The sequence below is a fragment of the Merops nubicus genome, unplaced genomic scaffold (genome assembly GCF_000691845.1).
Source record: "Merops nubicus isolate BGI_N331 unplaced genomic scaffold, ASM69184v1 scaffold15255, whole genome shotgun sequence".
Classification (NCBI taxonomy): Eukaryota; Metazoa; Chordata; class Aves; order Coraciiformes; family Meropidae; genus Merops; species Merops nubicus.
In genome coordinates this window covers 13,323-38,463 of record NW_008609070.1, presented here as the reverse complement: position 1 = coordinate 38,463, position 25,141 = coordinate 13,323, and the positions used below count along the sequence as shown (strand labels likewise).

Here is a 25,141-nt window from a genome sequence, read left to right as displayed (position 1 = left end):
TATGAATTATAAACTATTATCTTAGGACTCAAAAGTGGTGGAGGGAGTGAAGACTAACAGATACTGCATGCTAAGAAAACCAAAAACAGAGTGGCTGTAGGAATGTTCTTTATTGGTCAAGTAAAGCCCCTTATTTAGTAGTAGTCTGGGCACCTTACTGCAAAGTGACAGCAGACTGTCTTCCATATAGGTTGTACAGCAGGTAAAAATGTGTGGCATGTAGTCCCTACTGCACTGAACTGGTTTTGAGCAAGGGACCTAGAAAGATTCCAGTTCCCACTGCCAAACCTCAGAGTTAGTGACCTTCCCTCATAGATTTTAGTGTTGCTGATTGCTCTGGATAGGTATAGGGCTTAGTTCTATATAGATCTTGGATCTGAGGGGAGATTTTTGGAAGTTGTGCAATCTTTTGTTCACCATAAGGATATAGTTTGTCTCAAAACACACTTTAAATGTATAGTTTGTTTTGGTTCATTTGCTTTGGTGTAACTGCGTAGTTCTCATATGCCTGTTATCCTCTAATAGCTGGTTAAAATAGTTGGGATGTGTTTACTTTTGGCATGTGCATTACTTCTGAGTGCCAGTAACTTACCTTGTTGTGTGTCAGCCTTTGCTATCAGTCTTAAGACCTCTTTAAGAAGGTTTGATCAGTTATCTCAGATGGTGGTTACTGTGCGACACGAAGTCCGAGTGATACATTTACCTAGAAAAGCTGCTCATCCTGTTCTCTTCTGGGCTGTTTTCAGTGTCTCCTAGGCTCTTACGGAAGGTAGGGCGGGCAAAAATGAGGACTGTGGCTCTGACTCCAACCTACAGTGGTGAGGCTGATGCTCTTCTACCCTCCCTAAGAACGGAGGTGTGGAGCTGGGGAAAGGGCAAGGAAGGACAGCTAGGGCATGGCGACGTTTTGCCAAGGTGAGATTGCTTTTTTTTGGCTTTTTCCTTTCCTTTGTTTCAGTAGGTCACTAGGAAATCTTGAGTAGTCAGCTTTCTCAAATTCAATCAACTTGGTTTTGTTCTTTGAAGCTTTGTGACCTAGCTTCCTTCAAGTAACATGTTTTGTGCTGTATTGTTACTGCATGTCAAGCGATTATGATTTTTCCCCTTGTAATCTATAGGAGTTTTGGTGGTATTTTGACTTTGTCCAAATTGGGGCGAGGTTTATCATCAACTTTTGCTCTTTGTGACCTTTTTTACTAAGCTGGTTTATTGTCAAAAGGCTTCATGTGTGGTTGTTTTCTCTAATTTGGTTTTGGAAAGAAATTAAACTTGGAATTTGTTTTTGTGTTAAGAATGCCTCTGATAATTGTTTGCTTCTTCTTCCCTTATCCTCCCCCTGCCCCTTATGGGTTCTGGGGCTTGACAGGCTTCAGCCTCTGTGTGTGAAAAGCCTAGATGGTAAAGAAGTGATTCACCTCTCTGCTGGAGGCCACCATTCCTTAGCACTCACTGCCAAATCCCAGGTACAGGCATTTGTTATCGTTTACTGCTTATCCATGACATCATTGTCATGTTTGGTGTGTTTAAAATCTTTTTTCTTTTGCTTCTAAACTTTTGTTCCCGTGGGAGGCAACGTGGAAGCAGTGTGGAATCTTAATTCTATTTCTGCCCAAGTTCTGCATGTACCATCAACACTGTCTTTAAAGATTGCCATGACTTGATTTGGCACTTTCTATTTCTGAACAAAAGAAGACAATTTGAGAATAAAGGAAGATGGTGGAAATTAGGAGGGTGCTTCTTGGTACACGAGTCTTGCACACTTGTGTGTGTTTGCACACGTGGTGTGTCATGGTACTGCAGTTTGGTGTGTGTCCACTGCTATAAACACCCATCCTGATCAGCATGTTCCTTACAGGTGTACTCCTGGGGCAGTAATGTCTCTGGCCAGCTGGGGCACTCCAGCTCCCCAACAACTGTCCCTCGCCTCGCAAAGGTACCTTCTGTTGTCTGTGCTTTAGTTTCACTTTAGGGTCTCTTCTTATACAAGTCAGTGCAAAGTAATTTCTAAAAACTGTTCTTGTTTGTGGATCTGTGTGCTCTAGAGTGATAGAGCCCTTTCTTTGGCTTATACTGTGAATAAGGTCCTTAGATGAGCTTGTGAAAATCTACCCAAGAAATGCCTTCCACTGACTTCCCCTAGTTTTTGACCACATTAAAGTTCTAAAACTGAGAAATGTGCCTGGTTGTGTCTTCACATCAAATTTCACTTCTACCTTGCAGTTGATTTCTTTGATAGCAATGTTTAAAAACAATGTTTAAAACTTTTAAATACTTTGGAATGCTAGAACCAATTGTTTAGAATTAAAACAGCATTTTTAGCTTTAGACCATGACTGTATTTGTTGTTTGTTTATATATTTCTAGGGCTGTTTTGGCAGTGGGTGTTCTGAGTGTTTTGAACTTTTAATCACATTTACTGAATAGATAAATAATGATTTTTGCATTAGACTAGACCCTTTCCTGTATTTTCAGGTGCTTGTCTTGGCCTAAAACTAGCTGCAGGGTTTTCCTGCTTAGGCCGTATGGAAGTTAATATGTAGTGTGCTGTCTCCCAATTGATAGATTTCCTAGATGATGTAGAGAGGGGAATAGTGTCCCAGCTTTAGTCAACCTCACCTGATGTACATTTAACAATAAAACTGATAAATAATTTAAAAGCAAAAAATCAGCCATTAGGAAGAAGACTGGAAAGAAAGGAAATTTTCAGTATACATGCAGGAAATGTATTTGTTATGAGATGCTGAAGTTGAAAACTTACCAGTTACTGTAGTACTTTTTCTTGGCAGGTGTATTATGTGCATGTGTGGCTGGAGCAGTTAACTGCTCCCCTCTCCTTCCAGCTTTGGGTGATGATTTCTAATGTCTTTTCCTTCCTCATGAACTGCAGGTGTGTGGTGATGGTGTTTGGGGTACAGCAGCAGGACTGGATTACTCCCTCTTCTTAGCAGATGAGGAGGACTTCCAACCAGGATTATATTACAGTGGCCAGGAGACAACAACAGAAGATAATTTGTATGAAAATAGCTGTACTAAGAGTCCAGTTTTGTTACTGTCCTGTAGTAAGGTGAGTGGCATTGTTTTTAAGTTAAAGTAGATCACAGTGATGATGGTGCTGGTTGTTTAAGTAGCTTTAAGGGTGTCAAATAACTGGTTCCTAGCAGTTAAATCAGGAGCACAGCTTATGGAGGGCAGAGAGGAGTCCTCCTAAGTATTGTTCTCTTCCCTGCCTGACTCTTGGTCTTTCTTCCTGTCTGAGGGAGGAGGCAGCATTTCCAGTGTCTGATCCATTTCCTTCCATGCATGCATTCTGCACAAGTGACCCCTTACACCGTGCTCTGTCTTCACCACAGGTTTTATATGTTTATTCTTTGCTGCTGTTGCTCTTCATTTTCCTGTTGTTTCTCAAGTGATTGCAAGCATTGCCTGCTCTATCCCCTTCTGCTTCCCACACATCTTGTTTGTGAGTGGGCAGAAGGTCCCCCTGGGTTCTGCAGCATCTCCTTTCCTCCTCCTCCCTTGTGAGTGCGAAGGGGGAACTGAGCAACGGCACCAAAATGTGCATTTGTGTGTTTATGGGAGAGAGGAGGTGCCCCTATGCCTTGTTCTTCATAAGGTGTTCTCCTACCTTGAAGCTGGCCTGAGGTTGGGCAGCGTGTACTCTGCACGTTCTCTTCCAGATTGTCTGTGTTGTTTCAGACCAGCTTGAGTTGAAGGTAACAAAAAGGAGATGATGAGGGTAGAAAGCAACTCTTTGTCTCAGCTCTTCTGGGTCTTATTGTTACCTCCCTAGGTTGAGCAGCATAGAAGCTGAAGATGGATTTTGAGGAAGGACAGGAATTTAGACATCACACATGTGTGTGATGCGTGTGCACGTGTGTGTGCAGAGCCACACATGCTCATGTTCCTTCTGTAAGGTTGTTGCTTGCCCTGCCCTGCCCTTCTGGCTTGTAGGCTTTCCCATATCACAATTGGCCTGGCTCAATGTTTCTAAGGAGTCCTCTACTTAACACCAAAGGAAATGGAAGTAGAGATCAGACACTGAACTGCTGTGTGACACTGCTTGTGGATCAGAATTGGTGGAGAGCCACAATGCCTCAGTGGTGCTGGTGCTGACCTTAGAGGAGAGTTTTGCTTCTGTCTGCTGTGGAAGGCAATACCTGCTAACAGCTCCTCTGACCCTGGCTTGCAGTGTGAGTGTTCTTACCAGGGCAGTCATTAGTATTGGGCCAGTTTATTGGTACTCTAAATTACTCTTGGCAATAAACTGACATCTTTCAGGTCCATAAAGGACTGCAGTTCAGAGCACACTCATAATACTAAAGCCATGTATTTCTCACTTCCCAATTAATAGGGGAAATAAATAGCTGATGCAATGATACTATTTAATAGTATCAACTTTCAGTTCAGAGCACACTCATAATACTAAAGCCATGTATTTCTCACTTCCCAATTAATAGGGGAAATAGCTGATGTAATGATACTATTTAATAGCATCAACTTTTTAATAGTTGATACTATTTGAAGGTTGATATAAGCCTGAAGTACATTGCAGTTCTAAAAGTGACTGAACTTAAGGTTGCTGTCTCTTCAGCATAGAATGGTTGTATGAGCCCCCTTAAAAGACAGCCCCCTCAGTGTCTGTTAGGCTCTGTCAGCACCAGGAAAATGAACAGCATTGACTATAAATATTTCTTCTAACTCTCACCATTCTTGTATTAAGCCAGTATTGAATGGATTGTCACTGTGGCTGATGAATACTTACCTACAGCTCCTGAAGATATGCTTTGTTCTGGATCGCCCTGTTTTTAAATCAGAGAGTAAAACTGAAAATACTGTTTTCTTTTCTCTTTTTCCCTTTCAGATAGGGTACATTAGCAATGTGATAGCTGGCGGTGACAACTGTTTGCTCTTAGTAGACAAAAACGTGATGGGATATATTGCCAGTTTGCATGAGTTGGCTTCCACTGAGAGGAGGTTTTATTTCAAGCTGAGCGAAATCAAATCTCAGATTCTTAGACCTCTTTTAGGTTTAGGTAAGAACTTATTTTGATATTTTCTTTGGTGTTATTTCCCCTATGCTTCACAACAAATTTCTTTAAATTAAAAAATTTTAAATTTAAAAGTAGTTATATATTTTTAAGGTAAAGCTAAGATCTTGCTCTCCTCCCCTGTTTAGATGAACTGGTTGAAATACAGCTGCATTTTGACATCTGCATTGTTACTAGCATTTGTACTTTCCTGACTCTTTCATCTGAAATAACTTAATTATTTGAGCTGTATTTAGTCTAAAATTATTGAATTCCTGATTCTGGAGACTATAGCCATCAGGTGAAATTGCCAGTAAAAATTGTAAACAGCATCTTGTGGTAATCCTCTTCAGTAGGTGCTGCCCTTTCATAAGGTAAGCTAAATTGCTTTCTGGTCTGTTACAGATAATTTGGGCAATGCAAATACAGTCCAGTTGTTGCAGGAAATGGCAAGCAGGTTCAGCAAGCTGTGCTATCTCATTGGTCAACATGGAGCTTCTTTAAGTAGCTTTCTTCATGGAGTAAAAGAAGCCAGGAGCTTGGCCATCCTGAAGCATTCCAGTCTCTTTCTGGATAGTTACACTGAGCAAGTATCCAATTCACCTGTAAAAAGTGACATGTTTGTTACTTTAATAGTAAGGGTCTTGTGATGTAATGTAACAGAGTTACCACGGCCAGGCTACTAAGTAAAGCTGTCTTTGGGGCTTGATTGTAGTTACAAAATGCCTTTCCAACAGTCCTTAACAAAAAATTGTCTCTCAGAAGAACGATTCTTCTGTCCTGGTATCTGCTAAGTGGCATTGCACCTTTCACCCAGAGGACAGAGCTTCTTTAATACTCAGAATTTAGTCTGAATTATCCCAGTTGTTGTTTTTATTAGCTTAATGCTTTTGGGAGAGTAAGTCTATGTAGTCATGCTGTTTGCTGTATTTCCCCTGTAACTTTTGTAGTTACTGGAAAATTTCATTCAAAGTCCAGGCTTTTGTGAAGAGTATTGGCTTTACAGAGGGGAGTGTGAAAATGTCCACTCTGAATGTCATCTTGGTTACCAGGCACCTGGTAAAATCAATAAAGGACCAAAATTTCATAATCACCAGCTTCAGTTGTTATGCAGTAGCATTTTGAATGGGCAGCTAGTTGCACTTCTTTCTAACACAGGCACAACAGTTACTCCTTTTCCTGGACTAGTGAAAAAGTTAAGCCCTATCACCCTAAAAGCTTTATTCTGTTTTTATCTGTGGCCCACGACATTATCAAATGGGTTGTTCATAATTGTAAATAGGTTTTTCTCCCTTTCTTAGTCTTTGACTTCAGTTTCTTGTGTAACCTGAATTTCCAGAACTAGTTGTCATTACTCAGAAAAGTTTCTGAATTTCTTCTTCCACCCTGTCAAAGGCTGTTCTTGTTGTTACTGCCCATCTTCTGCTCTCCTCCTTTACTTTCTAAATGCTTTACATGTTTTACTGTGTATGGCATTAGACCCTGTGCATGCTCCTCAGCATAGTGCCTTGAGCATCTTCCAAGGATCCATCAGGCAACTTAAGTATTATCTGTTAATTGGGCTAAGCTGAGACCTCTTCCCTTGGAGAAGGGTGTTTTTTTTTTTTTTTAAATGGTTCTCTAATTTGGTGGGGAGAAGTAAAAGGTAGAATGCTGAACAGCAGGAAAAAGAATTTCCCATCTTGAATATAATTAGAAGCTAGCTGTATTAAACTCTTGAAACAGATGGCTTATTCTGTACAGCGCCCAAATTTTGGGGAAGCAAACAAATTAAATTTTCATTAAAGTAAGCTCTCTGCTTTTTGCTAGTGGCAGCAGAAATGTGCAAGAGTAATGTATGTTCTGTCCTCTGTGTGGAGGGTGAATACCAAGTGCTCCAGTGACATTGAGTGTTGCACTGTTTAATATTTTCTCAAGTACTTCATTTACTTATCTAGTGAAAGATGCTACAGATCTCACTGTTAAACTCTTGGAAATAACAATTACTATTTGTAGGGGTATTCTTCTTTTGTAACTGGAGCCTTTTTTTCTTCCCAATTTAGGTACTGTACTTCAGTAACAAACTTCCTGGTGATGGGAGGATTTATGCTCCTTGCAAAGCCAGCAATGTAAGCAAACCTTCATCATTTTCTGCAGTTTGTGATCAGTGAACAAAGGACTGTAAAGAATTGTGTGTGTATGTGTGTAGTAATGAGCAGGCAAAGAGTTGGTCTCAACTTACCTGAGTACACTTACTCCTTTTCCATCAGACAAAGAAAATGTTACTTGCTCTCAACTGTCATAGAAATTTAGGTTAAAATACTTCTGAATGGGTTCAGTTAACTTATCTTGAATGTGGAAAAGGGAGGGGGAAAAGCATAAATTATAGGAAATTTCTTCAAAGAAATGTAAGTAGGTTTCAGATAATGATATTTTTTTTAAAGCTTAGTGTGGTGGTTAAATTTTCATCATCTCTTCAGTAATTGATAGTGTTTTATTCTTTCAAATGCTGCTGCCAAAAAAAATACAGACCAGCAGACTTTTCTGTAAGAATTAGTAAGAGTAGATAATGTGAATTCACTTTTGGTTTAATTCTTTAAGCTTATGGAAGCATTTTTAAATGGTGCAAAAATAACATTTCTGGACATGTACCTTCTCTGCCTCAAGGCTGCTTTGTCGCATGCATAGATGCTCTTAAGATGCTTTTGACTTTGAGGAAGGAATTGTACCTTAAGGCCTTATATTTGGGTATGGTTGAAGTTTATAGATCATAAAGATTTTTTTTTTTCTCAGTTCAGTAGTATTTTTATTTAGGAAACAATGACACTGTGCATCTTTTGCTCTAGTGCTGTGAAGAAGTTATTGCAATGAGGGTATTTTTTAACTTATCAAAGGAATCATCAGCTTTCCTTCCTTCATAAATTCTGTGACCTGGGAGTAGTTTTGTAGCAACTGTTGATGGAGCACTTTGAGTGTAGGGTAAATGATGGTACTGGGAGTTGTTTAAAGCACTAGGGTGCCTAATGCAAAGAATTCCAATTTGCTCTTTGCCAGAGACTTAAGACAAAATCCCACTGCAGAGAGACACTGGGAATCTTTCTGCATTGGTCAAGATTTTTAGGATGACTTGCAGGAAATCTTGGTTCAAGTATAAGCTTATTTATGGTTTAGCACTGACAAGTTCTGGATGCTGAAATTCCTTGTACTGAATTCATCACATCAGTTGTCGCTGTTGGGTGTCACAGCTGCTGCTGCAGCCAGGGTCTCATTAGGTGCATAACACTTCCTCAGGTTCTGAAACTTCAGAGAGGGGATGTCTTAGAAATTTTGTCCTGCCACTTACAAAGGGAAGTCAAGAATATTTTTGCTGATAATGGTGAATTTCCCTACCCACCCCCCTGAGAGATACTATCTTTAAATCAGTGGTTAATGATGTCAACCTGTCTTTTGTGGGTATTTTAGGATATGAATGCATTAGAAATAGTCCCAACTTTAAAAATGCCAGCTCCAGTAGAAGTCTCCATTGTTGGCAGGTTTTTGAGCATGTCCTCTGAAAGAGGAGACAAATTATACTCATGTTAAGAGTCTGTTATTTGACACTTTTCTACAGAGAGACCTCTGTGAGGCTCTCACAGTACTTCAAAAAGCAAGCCATCCAGGTGGTTGGATTTAAAATTAAGAAATAGGGTCTTCTCTCTGAAGATCTTATTCCTAAGGTTTGTTGGAGAGGCAAGTTCTGAAATGCCATTATGCTCCACCCTAGGTGAGGTGTTATTTTGACCTGTGAAATGGCACCTTACTCATCATGCAGAATTCGTAGGGACCCTGCTGTGCAATTCTCTGATCTGTTTTGCCATCCCTGGGGCCTGCTCTCTCAGCCTCACCCCATTCTTGCAGCTTGTGGTTTAGATGCTCCCCAGCTGGAGGTGACAATGCAGATGTCACATGTGCCAGCACGTGTGCACACGGGTATGGTGGAGGAGAGGGAAGAGTAGGTTTGTTTTCACTTTAACAAAGAAATCCAGGTTTTGCATTGTCTTCAGAATCATTTCCCTGTTCTTCTCTGAACTAGATTAGTTCTCCCTCTTGGAAATCAGCCTGAGGATTGAACAGATTTCCTGCCTTTCTTTGAGGTAGGATGTAATCTTTCTAGTTAGGGGAAAAAAAATCATCAGTTGCCTTGAACAGCAGGGGTGGGGAAGAGATTATCAGGATATATTTAGGGAAGTGCACTGGAGCAAAGTGTGTAGTTGAAGAGCATTAGAACCATTAGTACTCTAACTGTAATGGAGAAGTCATTCTACCTCTTGGCTCTTCCACTAGTCCAGTGTTAAAGGGGGAAAAGGCAATTAGTTACTTCCTAAGTAGGGCAACTTAGTCAACTTTCTTCAACTAGTTTAATGAGAGAGCGTGTGAGAGTAGAAGTAAGAAGACCTGTATGCCGTTGTTAGAGAGCTAAATTGAGAACAGATTAATAAGCAGCATACATTTGCCTTTATAATTTTTATTGGTTTATGATAGTCTAAAAAGAGGCATTCTGAGCTCATTTATATAAAATGTCACTGATGGCTTGCTGTATTTTTTTCTTTTCTCCTTCCTCTGTTCCTCAATGGTCCCATAATTTAGAGGTTTCTTGAGTAAAAACCAGGAGCTGTTACAGAAACTATCTGAGAAGAATGATGAAAACCTCCAGCTTGTGGAAGTTTTGAATGATCTGTTTTTCATGCCGTTTAGACGACTTCATAATTATGCTAAAACTTTGCTGAAGCTTGCCATATGCTTTGAAGCAGTAAGTTGGCTTTGTTATCTATATCTGAATAAATACACACTTGAGACATGGCTCGGAAGTTACTGTGTGAGGCCAACGTCAGATAATTAGAAATAGCTCAGTTTTCAGAGAAGCTCCCTCAGACTTGAGTTTGCTGCAGGGAAGATCGTACACCTCTATTTGCACAATCTTACCCTGCACCTGCACAGATCACATGACAGGTAGAAACTTGCTGCCCTGCCAGAACTTGTTTGTGTGCCTGAGCACTTAATTGCAGATACATTATTTTTGATGTTTGCCTGTTGCATTTTGGTTCCATCTGGCATTGTTATTGTGGCTATCCTCAGCTGTAATACCCGACTGAAAATACTACTTATGTTAGGTAGCTCTTTACCACCAATTTAGACATTTCAAAAGAATGCAATTATATATAAGATGAATAAACAGGAGGAGTAGCTGCTTGTACATTTATCCCAATCTAGTCATGCAGAGTATTCGATCATGTAACTGTGTACTAATGGTTCTCTGCTTAACGATCATGGAACTTTTGTGATTATAAAAACTCCCAGCACATCAACAGAGCACATGACCATGAAAATAGCTTAGCTTCCACTGTTCCTTTATTAACCAGAGCAACTGTCACGTGTGTGGTGCTCATTTAATAACGTGCAGTTGTGTTGCAGCTTGGCTGGTGGTGCTGGTACAGGTGTTCAGCACTGCTCTCAGCTCTGTCTTGTGTCCTGTAGGCCTCTCCAGAATACCAGCAGCTACACGACTCTGGTTCCTGTTACGAGAGCCTTGCTCTCCATCTGAACAGGAAAAGGAAAGAAGCAGAATACACGCTTGGCTTCTGGAAGACCTTTCCTGGGAAAATGACGGTATAGTGACCATTGTCAGTGCCTTAGCAGCTTGCATCACTTGCTGTTAGTGTTACACCCTCTGTCTGTTACTGGGAGTGCTCTAACTTGAGAAGGGTTGGAAACAGCACTGACCTGAAGTCACAGCTGGTGAGAAGGAAGCTTCTGTAATTTTGTTTTTAACCCTACCTGTAGGACTCCTTGCGGAAGCCAGAGCGTCGCTTGATCTGTGAGAGCAGCAATCGAGGGCTGTCCCTGCAGCACGCAGGCAGGTTCTCTGTCAACTGGTTCATCCTTTTCAATGATGCCCTGGTACATGCTCAGGTGAGCCAGCTCGTAGCCAGGGACAAAGCCTTTTCTTTGCTTCAAGCATGTGATGAAAATAAGCTTTTGCACTGTTCACTGCAGTGTTGCTTGAACACTTAAAAGAGTTGGTTTTTTCACGTTGACAAACTTGAAATTTGGTACTTTTTTTTTTCATGCTTGATTGCTGTTGCCCTGTAGCTGGCGTGGGTTCTGTGGGCTGTTTCTTGGAGGGAGGGGCATGTAAGGAGCCTGTAATGCTCAGTTTTCCTTATTCCTGAGAGAAAGAAAAAAAAAATCCCAACCTCTTGGAAAAAGCATGGGCAGGGTAATGGATCAGCACCTGGTGAAGATTCCCTTCTTCTCTTTGCCTACAGTTCTCAACACACCATATTTTTCCCTTGTCCACACTGTGGGTAGAAGCTCTTTCAGAAGAATCTGGTAACGTGTGAGTATTCTTGCTGTGATGCTGAAATAGTCAGATACCTTGGGAAGGAGGATGAGCATTTTATAGCCAATTATTGTAAACTAGGAGCAGACTAGGCTGGATGCAGTTGTGTCTACCACTCTTTCTTGTTTCAGAAAACTTACTGTACTTCTGTGTCTTAAAAAAGTTGTATAAACACCAGAAAGAGTAAGGTAGCCAAGAGGGAACCAAGCAGTCTTTCCTGCTGCTTGTTTTCACTGTGGACTTAATATTAAAGTGAATGCTAGCTGGGGAGAGGAGGGAAAATACAATACTCATGCTCTAAGAAACCTTGCCTTTTTCAGGGTGAAACTTCACTAGATTAAAATACTCCCTTCCCTCCCATATAGGAATGGATTGAAGATTATAACACCAGAAGAGCAGCTTGTGCTCGTTTCTTCGACACCACAGGAAAAGGTAGGCAGATCTGCAGATTTTGTGTGGCTCTAGTGGCACAAATGGGTTTTTCTTTCCTACTATGAAACCAAGTAGGGAAAAGTATTGCCCAGATATTCACCAAGAGTAAGGTCTCCCTGTAGCTTGGTATGCAGGGTGACAGTAGCAGTGCTGCAGCTTACAGCACTGTGCTGAGGAACACAGAGCAGATTACTGTGGCTGCTGTAAAGGGGAGATTCAGTGCAGGGCCAGATGTTAGCTAAATTCTGTGAGGAAACACTTTCTGTTGCAGACCAAGTGGCTGAGGGCGATAAGCCAAGCGGTGGATCAGGCCCTGAAGGGGACATCTGACTTACTCCTGGTTGGGGCTGGTGGGAGCGTGCCGAGGCAGGAGCCTCCCATCTCTCGCAGTGCCAAGTACACCTTCTATAAGGACCCTCGCTTTAAGGACGCCGTCTACGACGGGAGGTGGCTCTCGGGCAAGCCCCACGGCAGGTAACAGCTGGAACAGAGCAGGGTGGTGGCTCCCAGCCATCAGGCAGGCAGTGCAGGGGGAACTCATTGCCTTATACCCGTGTGTGGCTTCGCCTGTTTTCCAGAGGAGTCCTGAAGTGGGCAGATGGAAGAATGTACTCTGGGACCTTCCGGACTGGGCTGGAAGATGGGTAAGAGCCTCTCACTGCTTGTGGAGCCAGACAGCAAGGAATACCTTTTGTTGTAGGAGATGACAGACACCTTTTCATGAAAGGGTTTGCAGTGTATCTTACTGTCTCAGAGTTATGTATGTTAACAAGATATATCTGTATGTGGGTATATAGATAATCTCTTATTTATCCAGAGGTATGCTAGGCGTCTTCACAACAGACTCTGCAACTGTGTGATTAAAAACTTGCTCTTTTGTAAAAGTTGAAACTAACTGGGGTAATCAGCTGTAGGATGGAGGACAGGCATGGTAAAACAGCCAGTGAGAAAGAATGGGTGGGCAGGGAGGTGTAAACTCCTAAGCAGAGGAAGCCAACCAAAAAGTCTTCAGTCAACCAACAGCAGAAGGTATATACAACCAATATACATTCTGCTGTATAGGTAACTGTTAACTTCATGTGTTGCCATCTTCTTTCAAAAGTCCTGGTGATGTTTTTTTCATCAGAGGAGTTTGAAAGTAGGACTAATGGAAATTCTAGACATTATTATCTGGTGATACAAATAAGACCACTTGAAAGTAACTTAATGCTTTATTACACAGCTTTGAATTAATCTATGGATTTAATTCCTAAGAGGGTAACTTCTTTGCAAAGGTATTTTTATATGACTCTGGAGAGTACACATGTCTGTACTGGGCAGGATAAAAACAGATGAGGAGTCCTGTTGGCTTCCAGATGTATTTTCCAAGTACTGAGTTGAGGGGAAATAGAAATGTGGTCTGGCTGCAGACAGCTTATTTGAAAATGCATCATATAGTTTGCTATTACACCAATACCTAAAACCAGGTTAGAGCTTTGGTCATTTGTAACTAACAGCAAGTGTAACTAACTCTGGTGATTTTAGGGTTGTTGGAGAAGGTACTACTGCAAACAAATCCCCACTAGAAATAAATGGATTAGTATTCAGCTGTAATTGCTGGGTTTATCAGATGCATGCATTTGTATTTCAGCATGCATGCTATAGTCTCAATTCTTGACTATAGTAATGTCTTGTTGGGGTAGACATGCTTTCAGAAGAACCTTCATAACTGGATTTTAATCTCTTCAGAAGATTAAAATCAATAAATTGAAGTCGTGTGTCTAGTTATTTTCAGGCATACTAACATTGTGTACAGTTCTGTGCCACTATTTGAGCATATTTGGAAGCTAAGATCTTTGGGGGATTTTTTTTTTAAAATATCTCTGTAGCAATATACATTCTCATCTTTACCTGGAACAAAGGTTGCTTGAATATCAAGACCTGAAGAAGATAAGAAAGGTTGAAGCTGCCTTAGGATGTGAGAGGACCTGTAGCCATTGGAAGGCTGAGAAGGATGCTGCAGTGTGGTAGAGAGGCGAATGCTTCCAGCGTGCCATTGTCAGACAGCAGCAAAGCAGGGTGGGCTGAGCTCACCTGGCCATGCTGGAATTCCTGCTCTTAAAAAAGCCCAAACTGTAGCTGATGAGGTGCACTAGAAGTTCCACAGAGCACTCTGATCTCAGCGTGGGTCTGTGGCAGGTCTGCCCTGTGTGTGGTGCAGGCTGCCAGTGTCACAGCTGCTCCTTCTCTCCCTGCGGCGCAGGTTCGGCGAGTACCGCGTGCCCAACAGAGCGCTCAACAAGGACGACCACTACGTGGGCTACTGGAAGGAAGGCAAGATGTGTGGGCACGGGGTCTACAGGTAACTGGGGCACTTGTGTTGCTCGGGCCTTCCTGTGTGTGTGCCTTCCTGTTACAGTACTGGTTGTTGCAGTCAGCTTGGATTCTTTTCTGCTTGGCTTTTGGTGATTGCTTGCCATGCATTCTTGTGCAATGTTCTTATTAGTTTCTATTCAGCTGTTGCTACCACCTTTCAATAATAGAGGATTCTTTCTACTGAGAGAAAAGACCTCTACTAACCTTGCTTTCTAGAGAGACAGTGGCTTTAAAACAACAAAGCATCAAAAGACTTGTATTAAAGGCTCATTTTTATCCCAAATATGCTTTAATGTAATTCCTAGAAGGAAAGAGAGTGCTTATCTGGGGGGGGGAACAACACACCCAAAATGAAAAAAAAAGCTTCAAAACAAAAACAACCAAAAAAATGCAACAAAAAAGTAGATTGCAGGGATTTTACTTGCACTCTTTGGTTCTAGCTATGCTACTGGTGAGGTGTACGAAGGGTGTTTCCAGGATAACATGCGGCACGGGCACGGTCTGCTGCGCAGTGGGAAGCTGACCTCCTCCTCTCCCAGCATGTTCATTGGGCAGTGGACAATGGATAAGAAGAGTGGCTATGGAGTTTTTGATGATATCACAAGGTAATGCTTCAGTTCCACCAATCCTTAAAACTCTGGCGTGACATACAATTGCAAAAAGAGCAGGAAAGGATCTGATCTGTTAGTAGCAGTAGTAGTGCATGTCTTTTTTTTTTTTGTTTTCCTTCTTTATGGTAAGGTTCCTGGGTTGATGGTCTAAAGAATTTGTTCTAGAGGGTGCTTTTTGATTGCAAAAAGAGCAGGAAAGGATCTGATCTGTTAGTAGCAGTAGTAGTGCATGTCTTTTTTTTTTCCTTCTTTATGGTAGGGTTTCTGGGTTGATGGCCTAAAGAATTTGTTCTAGAGGCTGCTTTTTGGTGCTATTTCTGGAGTAAATGTGGGGAGTTTTGTTCTGGTTTGTTTTTTTTTTCTGCTTCACTTTCCTACCATACTCCTGGCTGAAAACTGTCACTGAATCTGGTATCTTACTGAGGTGTCATGTTGTGCAAGTGCTGAAGGTTTCATGAATGTCATGTGAGGAGCATTCTTCTGTTCTTGGGCCTGTAGGACTGGGTTGCTCAGTGATGGGATGTACAGGAACAGGTAAATCCCAGCTGGTGCTCAGGTTTTCCATTGACTTACTCTGTCAGTGCAGCAGAAGGAAGATGCTTTCTCTTAGGGCAGGTTAGTGAAATGATGGTCTCAGAAACAGCATTGCATTAAATGAATACTGTCTGAGCACAGTTCAATATAGTCTGTGCTTTTCAGTCACCAATTTCATGCTGTTTTCTCAAGAAATGAGAGCTTTTGGTGAGAGCACAAGAGAACTGGTTTGGGCTTAACTAAATTGTAAGCCCAGTTTAAAAAGCAGGATAGTAGAAATTCTGGAAGGGGTGTGTAGAAGTATGTATGTGGATGTTTTTCTGAAACAGACCTCTTGTAGCATCTTCAGATGCAAAGCTAGGACTAGGAAATACCTAGTCCTGCTCATTGGTGGTGGTTGCTGTTCTTATACTTTAACATCAAGATATCTCCACATACTTTAGTAATTTATTTATCTGGGACAAGCTCAAGAGATGGCAGCTTTCCTCACAGATTCTCTCACCTCCAGAATTCATAAATGCAGTGGCAATTCACAGTGAGAGAGGCATGTGGTGTTTTCTTTCTCTTCCAGAGTTACTTAAATGAGTGAGCTGCCCTCATGGTGGTTTTGTCTGGTCTCAGGGAAGGGTATGTGCACATGTTTGTGGCTTAAGGATTTATTGTCTTCACTACGTATTCTTCAGCCCAGACAAATAAGGAATAGCTGCAGACACTCATGGTGTTGTTATTGCAGGACTTGTGCTCTGTTATGTTTCTTTCCTGGTAACTGAGAATGCTGCATTTGTCTCTTCAAGAAGCCTTCACCCAGCAGAGACCCTGCAGCTGGTGTGATGAACTGAACCAGCATCCTGCTGGCTTATGGCTCCCATCAGCCTGAAGACACCCCTGAATTTAGATTAGTGGCTGGGCTTGCTCCTTCACTCTGACCATAATTCTTCTGGGTACTAGAAGAAAAATGCTCAGTAATAACCAAAGTTCTATTCAACCAATTACTGGTTCCCCTCTTAAATGCAAGCAAAATTTATTTATTAGTTGTATAGTGAAACTATCATGTTCTTTTTCAGAACAATTGGAAAAACAGATTGTTTCAAAATCTTGGGACCTGCATTTAGTTCCAAACACTAGCCTGACCTCTGTGGACTTGTACTCCCAAAACAGTATTTAAAATGCTAGTTTGAAAGATGCTGTTCACTTGTGAGCAGTCTCTAATGGTCTAATTATTATTATTTTTTAATGGCATGACCTTTGTTAGGCTATTATCTAGAAACTTTCTATAACATGACCACTTTTCTTATGATGTTTGCAATCTAATAGTTTCAAAATGTCGCGTATGACTTTTTAGGTGTCCTTACAATTCCTCAGGTAGCACATCTTCATTTCTTTCATTTATTATCCTCCCAATTCGAGTCATCTTGACTTTAGGTAAAAAGCCAAACTAAACCAAAACTGAGTCTTTATTTCCATGAAGCTAGATTGATGGACCTGAAGGAAGTGCTGTATGACTCTTGTGATTTCTGTAATGGCCAAATATTGCAGTAAAGCCAAAGAAAGGCTATAAATGTACTGCTTAAACTTCATTATCCCTGCTTCTTTTTTCTTCAGAGGAGAAAAGTATATGGGAATGTGGCAAGATGATCTTTGCCAAGGCAATGGTGTTGTGGTTACTCAGTTTGGACTGTACTATGAAGGAGCCTTCAGCACCAACAAAATGATGGTGAGTTGAACACCGAACTCCGTGCTGTAGGGACCATCCCTCGAAGCATGGTAGCTCTCTGGGGTCAGTGAGTGTGTGCTAGGCTGTGGAAACCTCCTGTTCCTCCAACCTTCTGTTCTGGCTTTTCAAACTGCCTTTAGAATCCCTGCTCTGTTTTACCCAGGACTAATTCAGAAATTGCTTTTACAAAAATTATTTGTTAAGAATTAGTAACAGGTTTTTCAGTATATGTTTAGATCTGTGGTCTGGCCTTCTGTTAGAATTCCTACTTTATGTTCTTCATGGCTCTCTTTCTAGGGGACTGGAATTCTGCTTTCTGAGGATGATACAGTCTATGAGGGGGAGTTTTCAGATAACTGGACTCTGAGTGGAAAGGTTGGTATTACAGTGGTCACTTGATAACAGTTATCATCTAAATGAAAAGTCTTTTTTCCTTGTAGTTTGGTTCCTGATGGATTTCAGTTAATTTTTTTAATTTCTTCTCTCAAGGGAACACTGACCTTGCCAAATGGAGATTATATTGAAGGTCTCTTCAGTGGAGAATGGGGATCTGGGATAAAAATCACAGGAACTTACTTCAAACCAAGCTTGTATGAGAATGAGAAGGACAAACCTAAAGCACTGTGAGTGTGGACTAAGAAATAATTTCTCACATGGTTCAGTAATAATTGTTCTGTTGGTAAAGGAATTAATTTAGTGTGTCAATAATGCCAGTGGGGACACATTTGGACAGAATTAGCTAGTTCCAAAAATAAGTAGTGTATTCCAAGCAATGCATAGAGAAGAAGAATGCAAAAGAAAAACTGCAAAAGAGAGCATGTCCAAAACTTGGCCAAGATAATTTTGGAAAGTATCCATATAACCGTATCTCTATAGCAGGGGCATTAGGTCAATTTGCTTAGTTATCTCTGGGAAGAAAAAAAACCCCACATTTATTTTAGTTAAGTCATAACTGAGGTATCTGAGCAAAAGAAATTTAAGTAAATTTCAATAGTTGGTGAAATATCAGTATTTGGTAGCATTATATACTGGCTTACAACAGTGGTAGGTGTTCTACAGGATTCAATATCTTTGAAGCATGTTCTCAAATTCAGAAAAAAATGGGAAACACAACTCTAATGCTTTTACATGGATTACTTCTCAGCATGCTTCCTGAAGCATTCACTGGTAATTTCTTTTGACAGTGCTGACACCTACAACAGGATGCAAAGTTAAGCAGGCCTCCCTGCTGAAGTGAACACGTGCAATGTTAGCAGCTGTCTGCCTTTTACCCCAGTAGGGAGTCTATGAATAAATGTATGTACATATTTGTGAGGACTGCTCATGAAATAAGGGTTGTTTCTACCCTTTTCAGGTTCTCTTGAAGTTGAAAATCTGGTATAATTTGTGAGAAGGCTTAGAGCTTACTTTTTCTGCTTTGTGAGACTGGAGGCAGGGGAAGTACCAGTGTTTCTAGTGCTCAAACGTGATTGAAAAAAATATTAAAGAAAGGTCAAACTGTTTCTGACACTTGGTTTAAATAAAAGTATAACTCTTAACCCTGACAGCACTTAATTGCTTTACAAAAGTGTTTCAAAGCCCTGAACTTCACTATGTGTCTGAGATATCTACACATAGAGAGAGAGGAACAGTTCTTGGTTTTGTTTTGGCCGTAGAGGATCCCTGAGCACTGGCTGCCAGTGAGAAGATGCCTGAGCTGGGTTCACTCTCTACCAGCACCTCTGTAACATGTCATGCAGCATCCTCCATGGGCACTGCTTTAGGGGAGCAGTACTACATCCATCCGTGGTATTCATCTGTGCAGCTGCACTCTGTGCATCCTAGGGTAGTGAGAAATTTGGAACATATTTGGACTATGTTCTTGCTACATGAATGTGTCCTGAGCCTTCTGGATGAGTATCGGTGGTGAAGAAATGCCCAGTGAAGTGCATGTATGGCCTGTTGTCTTGGGATCAAACCAGCCAGTCCGTTCTTGTGTTTAAACAAACCATTTTGTTTTGAAGACTACAAGAAAGATTAAGACTGACTTGTCTGATGTAATAAGGTTCATAATTGTTCCCACATTTTGGTATTAAAAACATTTTTATCTTGTAACATGTTACATGGATTAATGTATGTTAATAAGGGAATAAAAGTAAGTATTCTTGTAAGAATTTTAAAAAGATGTTGAAAGTCAGCACATAAATAAATAGTAGGTGCTAGGTTTATTCATACTAACAAACTTGCTTTCCAGTGGAGACCAAGTATCTCTTTTTTTTTTTTTTTTTGTAAAATGGTACAATATTGACATTTTCAGACTTTTTTCAGGCTTTCAGAGCGGGGTGTGTTGTTCCACAGCTCTCACTGTAACAGACTCACTCGTCCCTTTGTCAGGAGGAAGCTCGGGGTGCTGGCTGTGCCCCCCGACGAGAAGTGGAAGGCAGTGTTTGAAGAGTGCTGGAGCCAGCTGGGCTGTGAGAGCCCGGGCCAGGGGGACAGATGGAAGGCCTGGGACAACATTGCCGTGGCCCTGACCACCAACCGGCGGCAGCACAAGGACAGGTGGGTTCCTGGGGAAGGGGTTCTGCAAGACAAAGGGAGTACTGAGAGGGCAACGGGAATCACACTCTAGGCTAGAGCCTCCAACTGTAAACGTTCAGATAAAACAACAGCAAAACATCCTAAACAAAATCAGGACTCGTGGTGCTCTGCACTGTGAACCCTTCTGAGTACATCCTGATTTTAGTATTAGTTCAGTTGCTAGCTTCAGGGTTGTTTTCCTGCTTTGTCTTAATCTGTACAATATCTTTGTCCTTTTTACAACTGCAGCCCAGAAGTATTGAGCCGCTCACATACGCAGACACTGGAAAGTTTGGAGTTCATTCCACAACACACTGGTGCCTTCACCCTGGAAAAATATGAAAATATAAAAAAATACTTGATAAAGGTATTGATAAATGCTCACATGGCTTGTTGGTAAGGCATGATGTCACACTTGCTTCGTAAAAGCTTTCCTTAGTTTGTTCTGTATTTGCACTCCTGTAAGCCAGGTTGTATTCATTCAGATTTGCTCATAACTTCCTAATTTATGGAGTTAAAATCTACAACTAAGACTAAAATCATTGTATACCTAGTAGACATTGCCTTACAGTCAGTTTCTGCTCAGTTACTGGTTTAATTCTTATACGTTGGATCCCAGCAAAGCCTCTTGAAACACTTGCTAATTATTGCATGTTAATTTTAGTACTACTGGACAGGTGACTAGTCCGAGTACTAGCACAGGTTCTTCTACTGTCCTTACTCCTCTCAGCTGTTTTGAGCTAATACATAAATTTTATAATCCAAATAGCAATTGGCTGATATATGGCTAATTTTTACAATGTGTTTGTAATTTTTTTTTTTCCAAGCCTGTTGTTGGATCTCTGACCCATTTCTCTTGAATTCTGTTTTTTTCTGTAACTTCTCTGGCATTGGCTTATCTGACTGGCTAATGAATATCTTTCACCTCAGGCCTGTGACACTCCTCTCCATCCGCTGGGCAAGCTGGTGGAAACACTGGTAGCTGTCTACAGGATGACCTACGTTGGAGTGGGATCCAACCGCCGACTGCTGCAGGAGGCTGTCAGAGAGATCAAGTCCTACCTCAAACGCATCTTCCAGCTGGTTAGGTAAGGAGACCCTGGTGTCCAGGGCAGACTGCTGCTGAATTCCTTCAGGCTGTCTCAGGTACTGAAACTGTCCAGTGTTTATGCAGTCCAAGTGTGCCAGCATCTTTACTCTGTTTTGGGGGTTGCTTATATTTCTTTAACCTTTATAAGGTTAATGTTCTTGAATATTCTGTCAAGATAGAAAGATTAAAGTCTTCACCACAGTGTGTTACATCTGATAATGTACTTCAAAACAAGAAGCTTGTGAATGTGGATTCCTAATTTGGTGTCTCTGGGTATCTGTGCTCTGAAAAGACACTGTCCAAAGCGTACAGAAGAATGGTGAGGACGGGGACTCGTGGGGACTGTGTGTGTTTGAAGTTCTTACTGACCAAATGAGCAATGTTCCTATGAAGTGTCTGCTTAGATTCTTGAGAGCAGCTACAGCTTTAACTGGGTCCTGCCAGTCTGAAAGCAAAAATACTCCAAATCATGAACTATTGGAAGCCTTGTCTGGAGGGAGGTGGTCAAGGAGGAAAGGTGTCTTTGGCATTGGGAAGGCTGGCCTTCCCAGGTTGTCTTCCAGGTGGATCATACTGTACATCTGGTAGCTGTGCTGGCTTAGTCCCCCCAGTGTGTGTAATTTCAGCTGACTTGTTCTTTGCTCTCTAGCCTTGCCTCCTAATGCTGTGATTTGTGGAGACTTGTCGACACGAAATCCTGTTGTTGTGTCTGGCCATCCAGGTTCTTGTTTCCTGACCTTCCGGAGGAGGGCAGCACAATTCCATGTCTGGCAGCAGAGACAAAAGGAAGGCGGTCCTTCTGCAGCGGGAAATCTGACTCCAGATCGGAATCGCCGGAGCCGGGGTACGCCAAGGGGGGTGGGGGAAGAAGAAAAATAACCTAACTAATGAAGGCTTCATGTTATTTCTATTTGCATTTTTTTCGTGGGTGGAGGAAGAAAGCAGCACATGTTTAATTTACTGATATAAGGAGGTTTTTTTTCCCCCCCACTTTTTTTTTGTTGTGGGTAGACAAGTTCAGGCTTGGGTCTGTGCTTCAGAAAACTACTTGGGATGTGAGCACTGGGAGTAGTGGAGGTCCAGTGCACATACACTGCATCACAAGTAGCTGATCACATGGAGCTCACCCTTGAGTCCATCGTTATCCTGTGCACAACAGCCTCAGGTGTGTCCAGAACAAGGGGGAGGGACCCATCGAGACAGCCTGCTGAGAGAGGCTCCAGTGGGCTCTGCAGGTAGTGCTAGGAGGCATCTTGAGGTCTGTTTTCCCTGTTAGGATTGCAGTTTGATGCCAAGCAGCTGCTGACTTTATGAAGCCTGGAAGTGTGAGTGTATGGAGCTAGGTCAGGTAACATGGTGGGTTTTAGCCTGTTGTCTAGCTTGTGCTTTGAAGGTAAAGGTCAGCTGTCACAGAGTGGCTCAGAATGGGAACTAAACTATTAGCATGAAGACACGAGTAAAACTTGAATTAATTATACAGTACAGTATTCAGCTTTTACATTATACAAGGAAGAAAGCCAGTGTTCTGTTTAAAACACATAAACCACAGAAACCCCTGCACCACAACCACTCACCCCAAACCCACCTTTAGGTGGGCTGTAAAGGAAAAGTATTCCTAAGTATTTCTTAGCACAGATAATATTTGATGGATTTGTACTTCATAGTCTCATAGTAAATAAAAAATTTGTTCTGATGATTTTTTCATTCAATTTTATAGACAATTGGATTTTAAAAATGTCTTCCCCCTCTGTTTTGTTTGTCTGTGTGTTTTCAATAGCTACGTGGTAACCAGCTTTGGCTTGCTGCTGCCTGTGTTACTGCCACGACTCTACCCTCCTCTGTTTATGTTGTATGCCTTAGACAATGAACGTGAGGAAGATATTTACTGGGAATGTGTCTTACGCCTGAACAAACAAACTGATCTGGCTCTTCTAAGCTTTCTTGGGGTGCAAGTGTAAGTACACTTCAGCAAGAGGGCAGAACTTAGGAAAGGATTATGGCACACAGTCACCTAAAGCAACTAAAACAACTCTTATTGTCTGAAGTGTTTTCTTTGGTTAAAATGCATCTGAACATATCTTCCAGCTAATTAGTTGTTTGAGTGTGTGAATCACAACTTCCCTCTTAGAAAAATGTGGGTGGATGGGGAAAAAAGATTGGCATTGCTGCAGAGCCAGAGTGAGGATTTAAATTGGGCTATTTTCAGCTGTTTGTGCTGGAGAGAGCTGTTGTATCTCATAGAACATGCTAACTTCATTTTCATAAGGTGAAAAAAAGCTTCAAGACCATGCTCTCTCAACAGACTGTTTTGTTTCTTGCAGGAAATTTTGGCCAGGAACTGTATCCATCCTTGGGGAGAGCAGAAAGGTATGTCCCCTGGGCCTTGGCTTGCAGTGTGCTCTGCCAAGTGCTTCCTGCGGGAAGCTGAGAGCAAGAAGCAGTCAAAGAATTTTCAACCAGGCTTTTTGCTGAACAGATGCTCTGTGTTCTTGTTTCCTTAAAATCTGTCTGCTTCTTCAGAGCTACAGTAGTGATTTCTTATAAGAGCTGGCAGCCCAGCTTTGTCACTTACTGTCTTACTCTGAACTCTAATTCAGGAAGACAATTGCTTGGTCTTCCATTATCAAAGCATGAGAAAAGTCTGGCAAGGAGATTTTCAGGCTGCTTGATTAAGAGAGTTATACCATTGTATACTTTCTGATTTGGAGAATTACAGTTTTTATTCTTGGCATGTGTCTTCTCTGAACTCTGCAATCTATGATGCAGCCATTTACCTTATTTACTGGGTCATTCCTTCAATTAAACAGGATGTTTTTAGCCAAGACACATTTATCTGCTTCTCTGTGCTGTCCAGTTTCCTCATTTCTGTGAATTTCTCTTGGTCTTTTTGCATCCATTCATTCTCTACCTGCTCTATTCAGAAACAGTTCAGCTCTTCACATGCAACTGAGCCTATGTTTGTACTTGTTCTTTCCTGTTTGCTCCAAACCTGAGTATCACCTGCTATGGCTTTTCTGGTTCTTAGCTGTTCCAATTCTACAATTCCTTCTTGATTGTTAACCATTGAGATTTAATTATTCTCAGTCTTCCTTGACCTGGAAGAGACCCAAAACCTGATTCTTGTAACATAGCAAGGAATTCAGTACAGTCTTTTGTGAATTTTAAAGGAAACTCATACCAACTCTATGTAGGCAGATTTCCTGGATGACTTCAGCATACAGGCACGTTCCCCTTTCTTTGCATTGGAAAACTGGGAACAGTGTCTTTCATGGCAGTGTTGCGTGACTCTGCTTTTCTGCTGGGTAGTGGGATTGTTAAACCTGCACCATAACTCTTCTTGTGCTTACACAGGTATCATCAAACACAAAAGATGCCTGCTTTGCCTCTGCAGTTGAATGTTTACAGCAAATCAGGTAATTCTCTGACATTTATCTTATTGCTTTACTGTTCCTGCTATAGCAGTGTCTAGTTACTTGATTGTGATCCTTTTACCCATCACCTTTTCTTTGTTGATGTTTGTGAGAGGGATCACCAAGAAGTTTTAAAGTTTGTACTTGAAAACATCAGCAAATTCTCCCAGTGGGGAATGAAGTACAGCCCTATAATTGTGACTAGAAGATGTGTCCATAGGATACAATTTAGAATCAAAAGCATGGGGATGTCTAATCAGATATACATGTGAATTTGTAAACAGTTCTGGCCAAATGACCTGTGCATGGGGAGCTTTCCTGTGTCTGTCAGCTGACATAAGGAATCCTGCTGTAAAAATTGAAGTAGAAATTGGAAGGCTTTTAGAAAGGAACTTCCCTCCTTTACTGCTATGTTAAAACATCTTAAAAGGGTGCAGACAGCCTCACTTGCAGCAGTGTGCCTTGATGCAGTAGTGCCAGCCTGGGGTAGTGCTGAGCCTTGGCAGCTGTGGCTGTTGGGGTAAGGGATCTGGCTCATCCCCCCTGGGCACGGGGCGTGCCAGCTGCCAAATCAGCTTCTCAGCTCAGGCACACATACCTCACTTCTCATTGTTTTCCTGGTTTGCTTTTGCTCTGCAAATAGTACCACATTTACACCAGCTGACAAGCTGAAGGTGATCCAGCAGACTTTTGAAGAGATTTCTCAGAATGTGCTTGAGACTCTTCAGGAAGATTTTCTGTGGTCCATGGATGACTTATTTCCTGTTTTTCTCTACGTGGTGCTGCGAGCCAGGTAGGCACCAAGAGTGGCATTGGTCATAAGCTGAGCATAGGCAGTACATGCACTTTCACCTGTACTAACTGCTCCTGCTTCTTGTTGTAGGACTCATTGCTAGCTTTCTGTAACTTACAAAATCTTCCATTTTGGCTGTTTGCTTTGGCCTGAAAAATTGTGAAGTGTTAACTGTGAAATTGCTGTGACCTGAGAAGGAGGTTAAGGGAAAGCACAGGTCTTGCACAACACCCTGTATAAAAAGTAAAAACATCACAAG

The 25,141-nt window shown here is 41.6% G+C and overlaps 1 protein-coding gene across 1 annotated transcript in view; it reads left to right on the top strand.

The window, feature by feature from the left end:
* The window catches only part of ALS2 (amyotrophic lateral sclerosis 2 (juvenile)), a 33,921-nt gene that overhangs the window by 7,248 nt on the left and 1,532 nt on the right, over window positions 1–25,141 (top strand). The window contains exons 5-31 of the mRNA XM_008940496.1: window positions 747–915; window positions 1,367–1,463; window positions 1,856–1,942; window positions 2,887–3,063; window positions 4,861–5,032; window positions 5,432–5,612; window positions 7,069–7,134; window positions 9,632–9,794; window positions 10,520–10,651; window positions 10,826–10,954; window positions 11,311–11,381; window positions 11,750–11,816; window positions 12,088–12,290; window positions 12,395–12,460; window positions 14,059–14,157; window positions 14,612–14,776; window positions 16,919–17,030; window positions 17,328–17,405; window positions 17,520–17,653; window positions 19,404–19,571; window positions 19,839–19,956; window positions 20,520–20,677; window positions 21,401–21,523; window positions 22,457–22,633; window positions 23,001–23,046; window positions 24,031–24,092; window positions 24,733–24,882. Of these exons, the coding sequence (XP_008938744.1) occupies window positions 747–915; window positions 1,367–1,463; window positions 1,856–1,942; window positions 2,887–3,063; window positions 4,861–5,032; window positions 5,432–5,612; window positions 7,069–7,134; window positions 9,632–9,794; window positions 10,520–10,651; window positions 10,826–10,954; window positions 11,311–11,381; window positions 11,750–11,816; window positions 12,088–12,290; window positions 12,395–12,460; window positions 14,059–14,157; window positions 14,612–14,776; window positions 16,919–17,030; window positions 17,328–17,405; window positions 17,520–17,653; window positions 19,404–19,571; window positions 19,839–19,956; window positions 20,520–20,677; window positions 21,401–21,523; window positions 22,457–22,633; window positions 23,001–23,046; window positions 24,031–24,092; window positions 24,733–24,882 (3,370 nt within the window). The remainder of the gene's footprint in view (window positions 1–746; window positions 916–1,366; window positions 1,464–1,855; window positions 1,943–2,886; window positions 3,064–4,860; window positions 5,033–5,431; window positions 5,613–7,068; window positions 7,135–9,631; window positions 9,795–10,519; window positions 10,652–10,825; window positions 10,955–11,310; window positions 11,382–11,749; window positions 11,817–12,087; window positions 12,291–12,394; window positions 12,461–14,058; window positions 14,158–14,611; window positions 14,777–16,918; window positions 17,031–17,327; window positions 17,406–17,519; window positions 17,654–19,403; window positions 19,572–19,838; window positions 19,957–20,519; window positions 20,678–21,400; window positions 21,524–22,456; window positions 22,634–23,000; window positions 23,047–24,030; window positions 24,093–24,732; window positions 24,883–25,141) is intronic.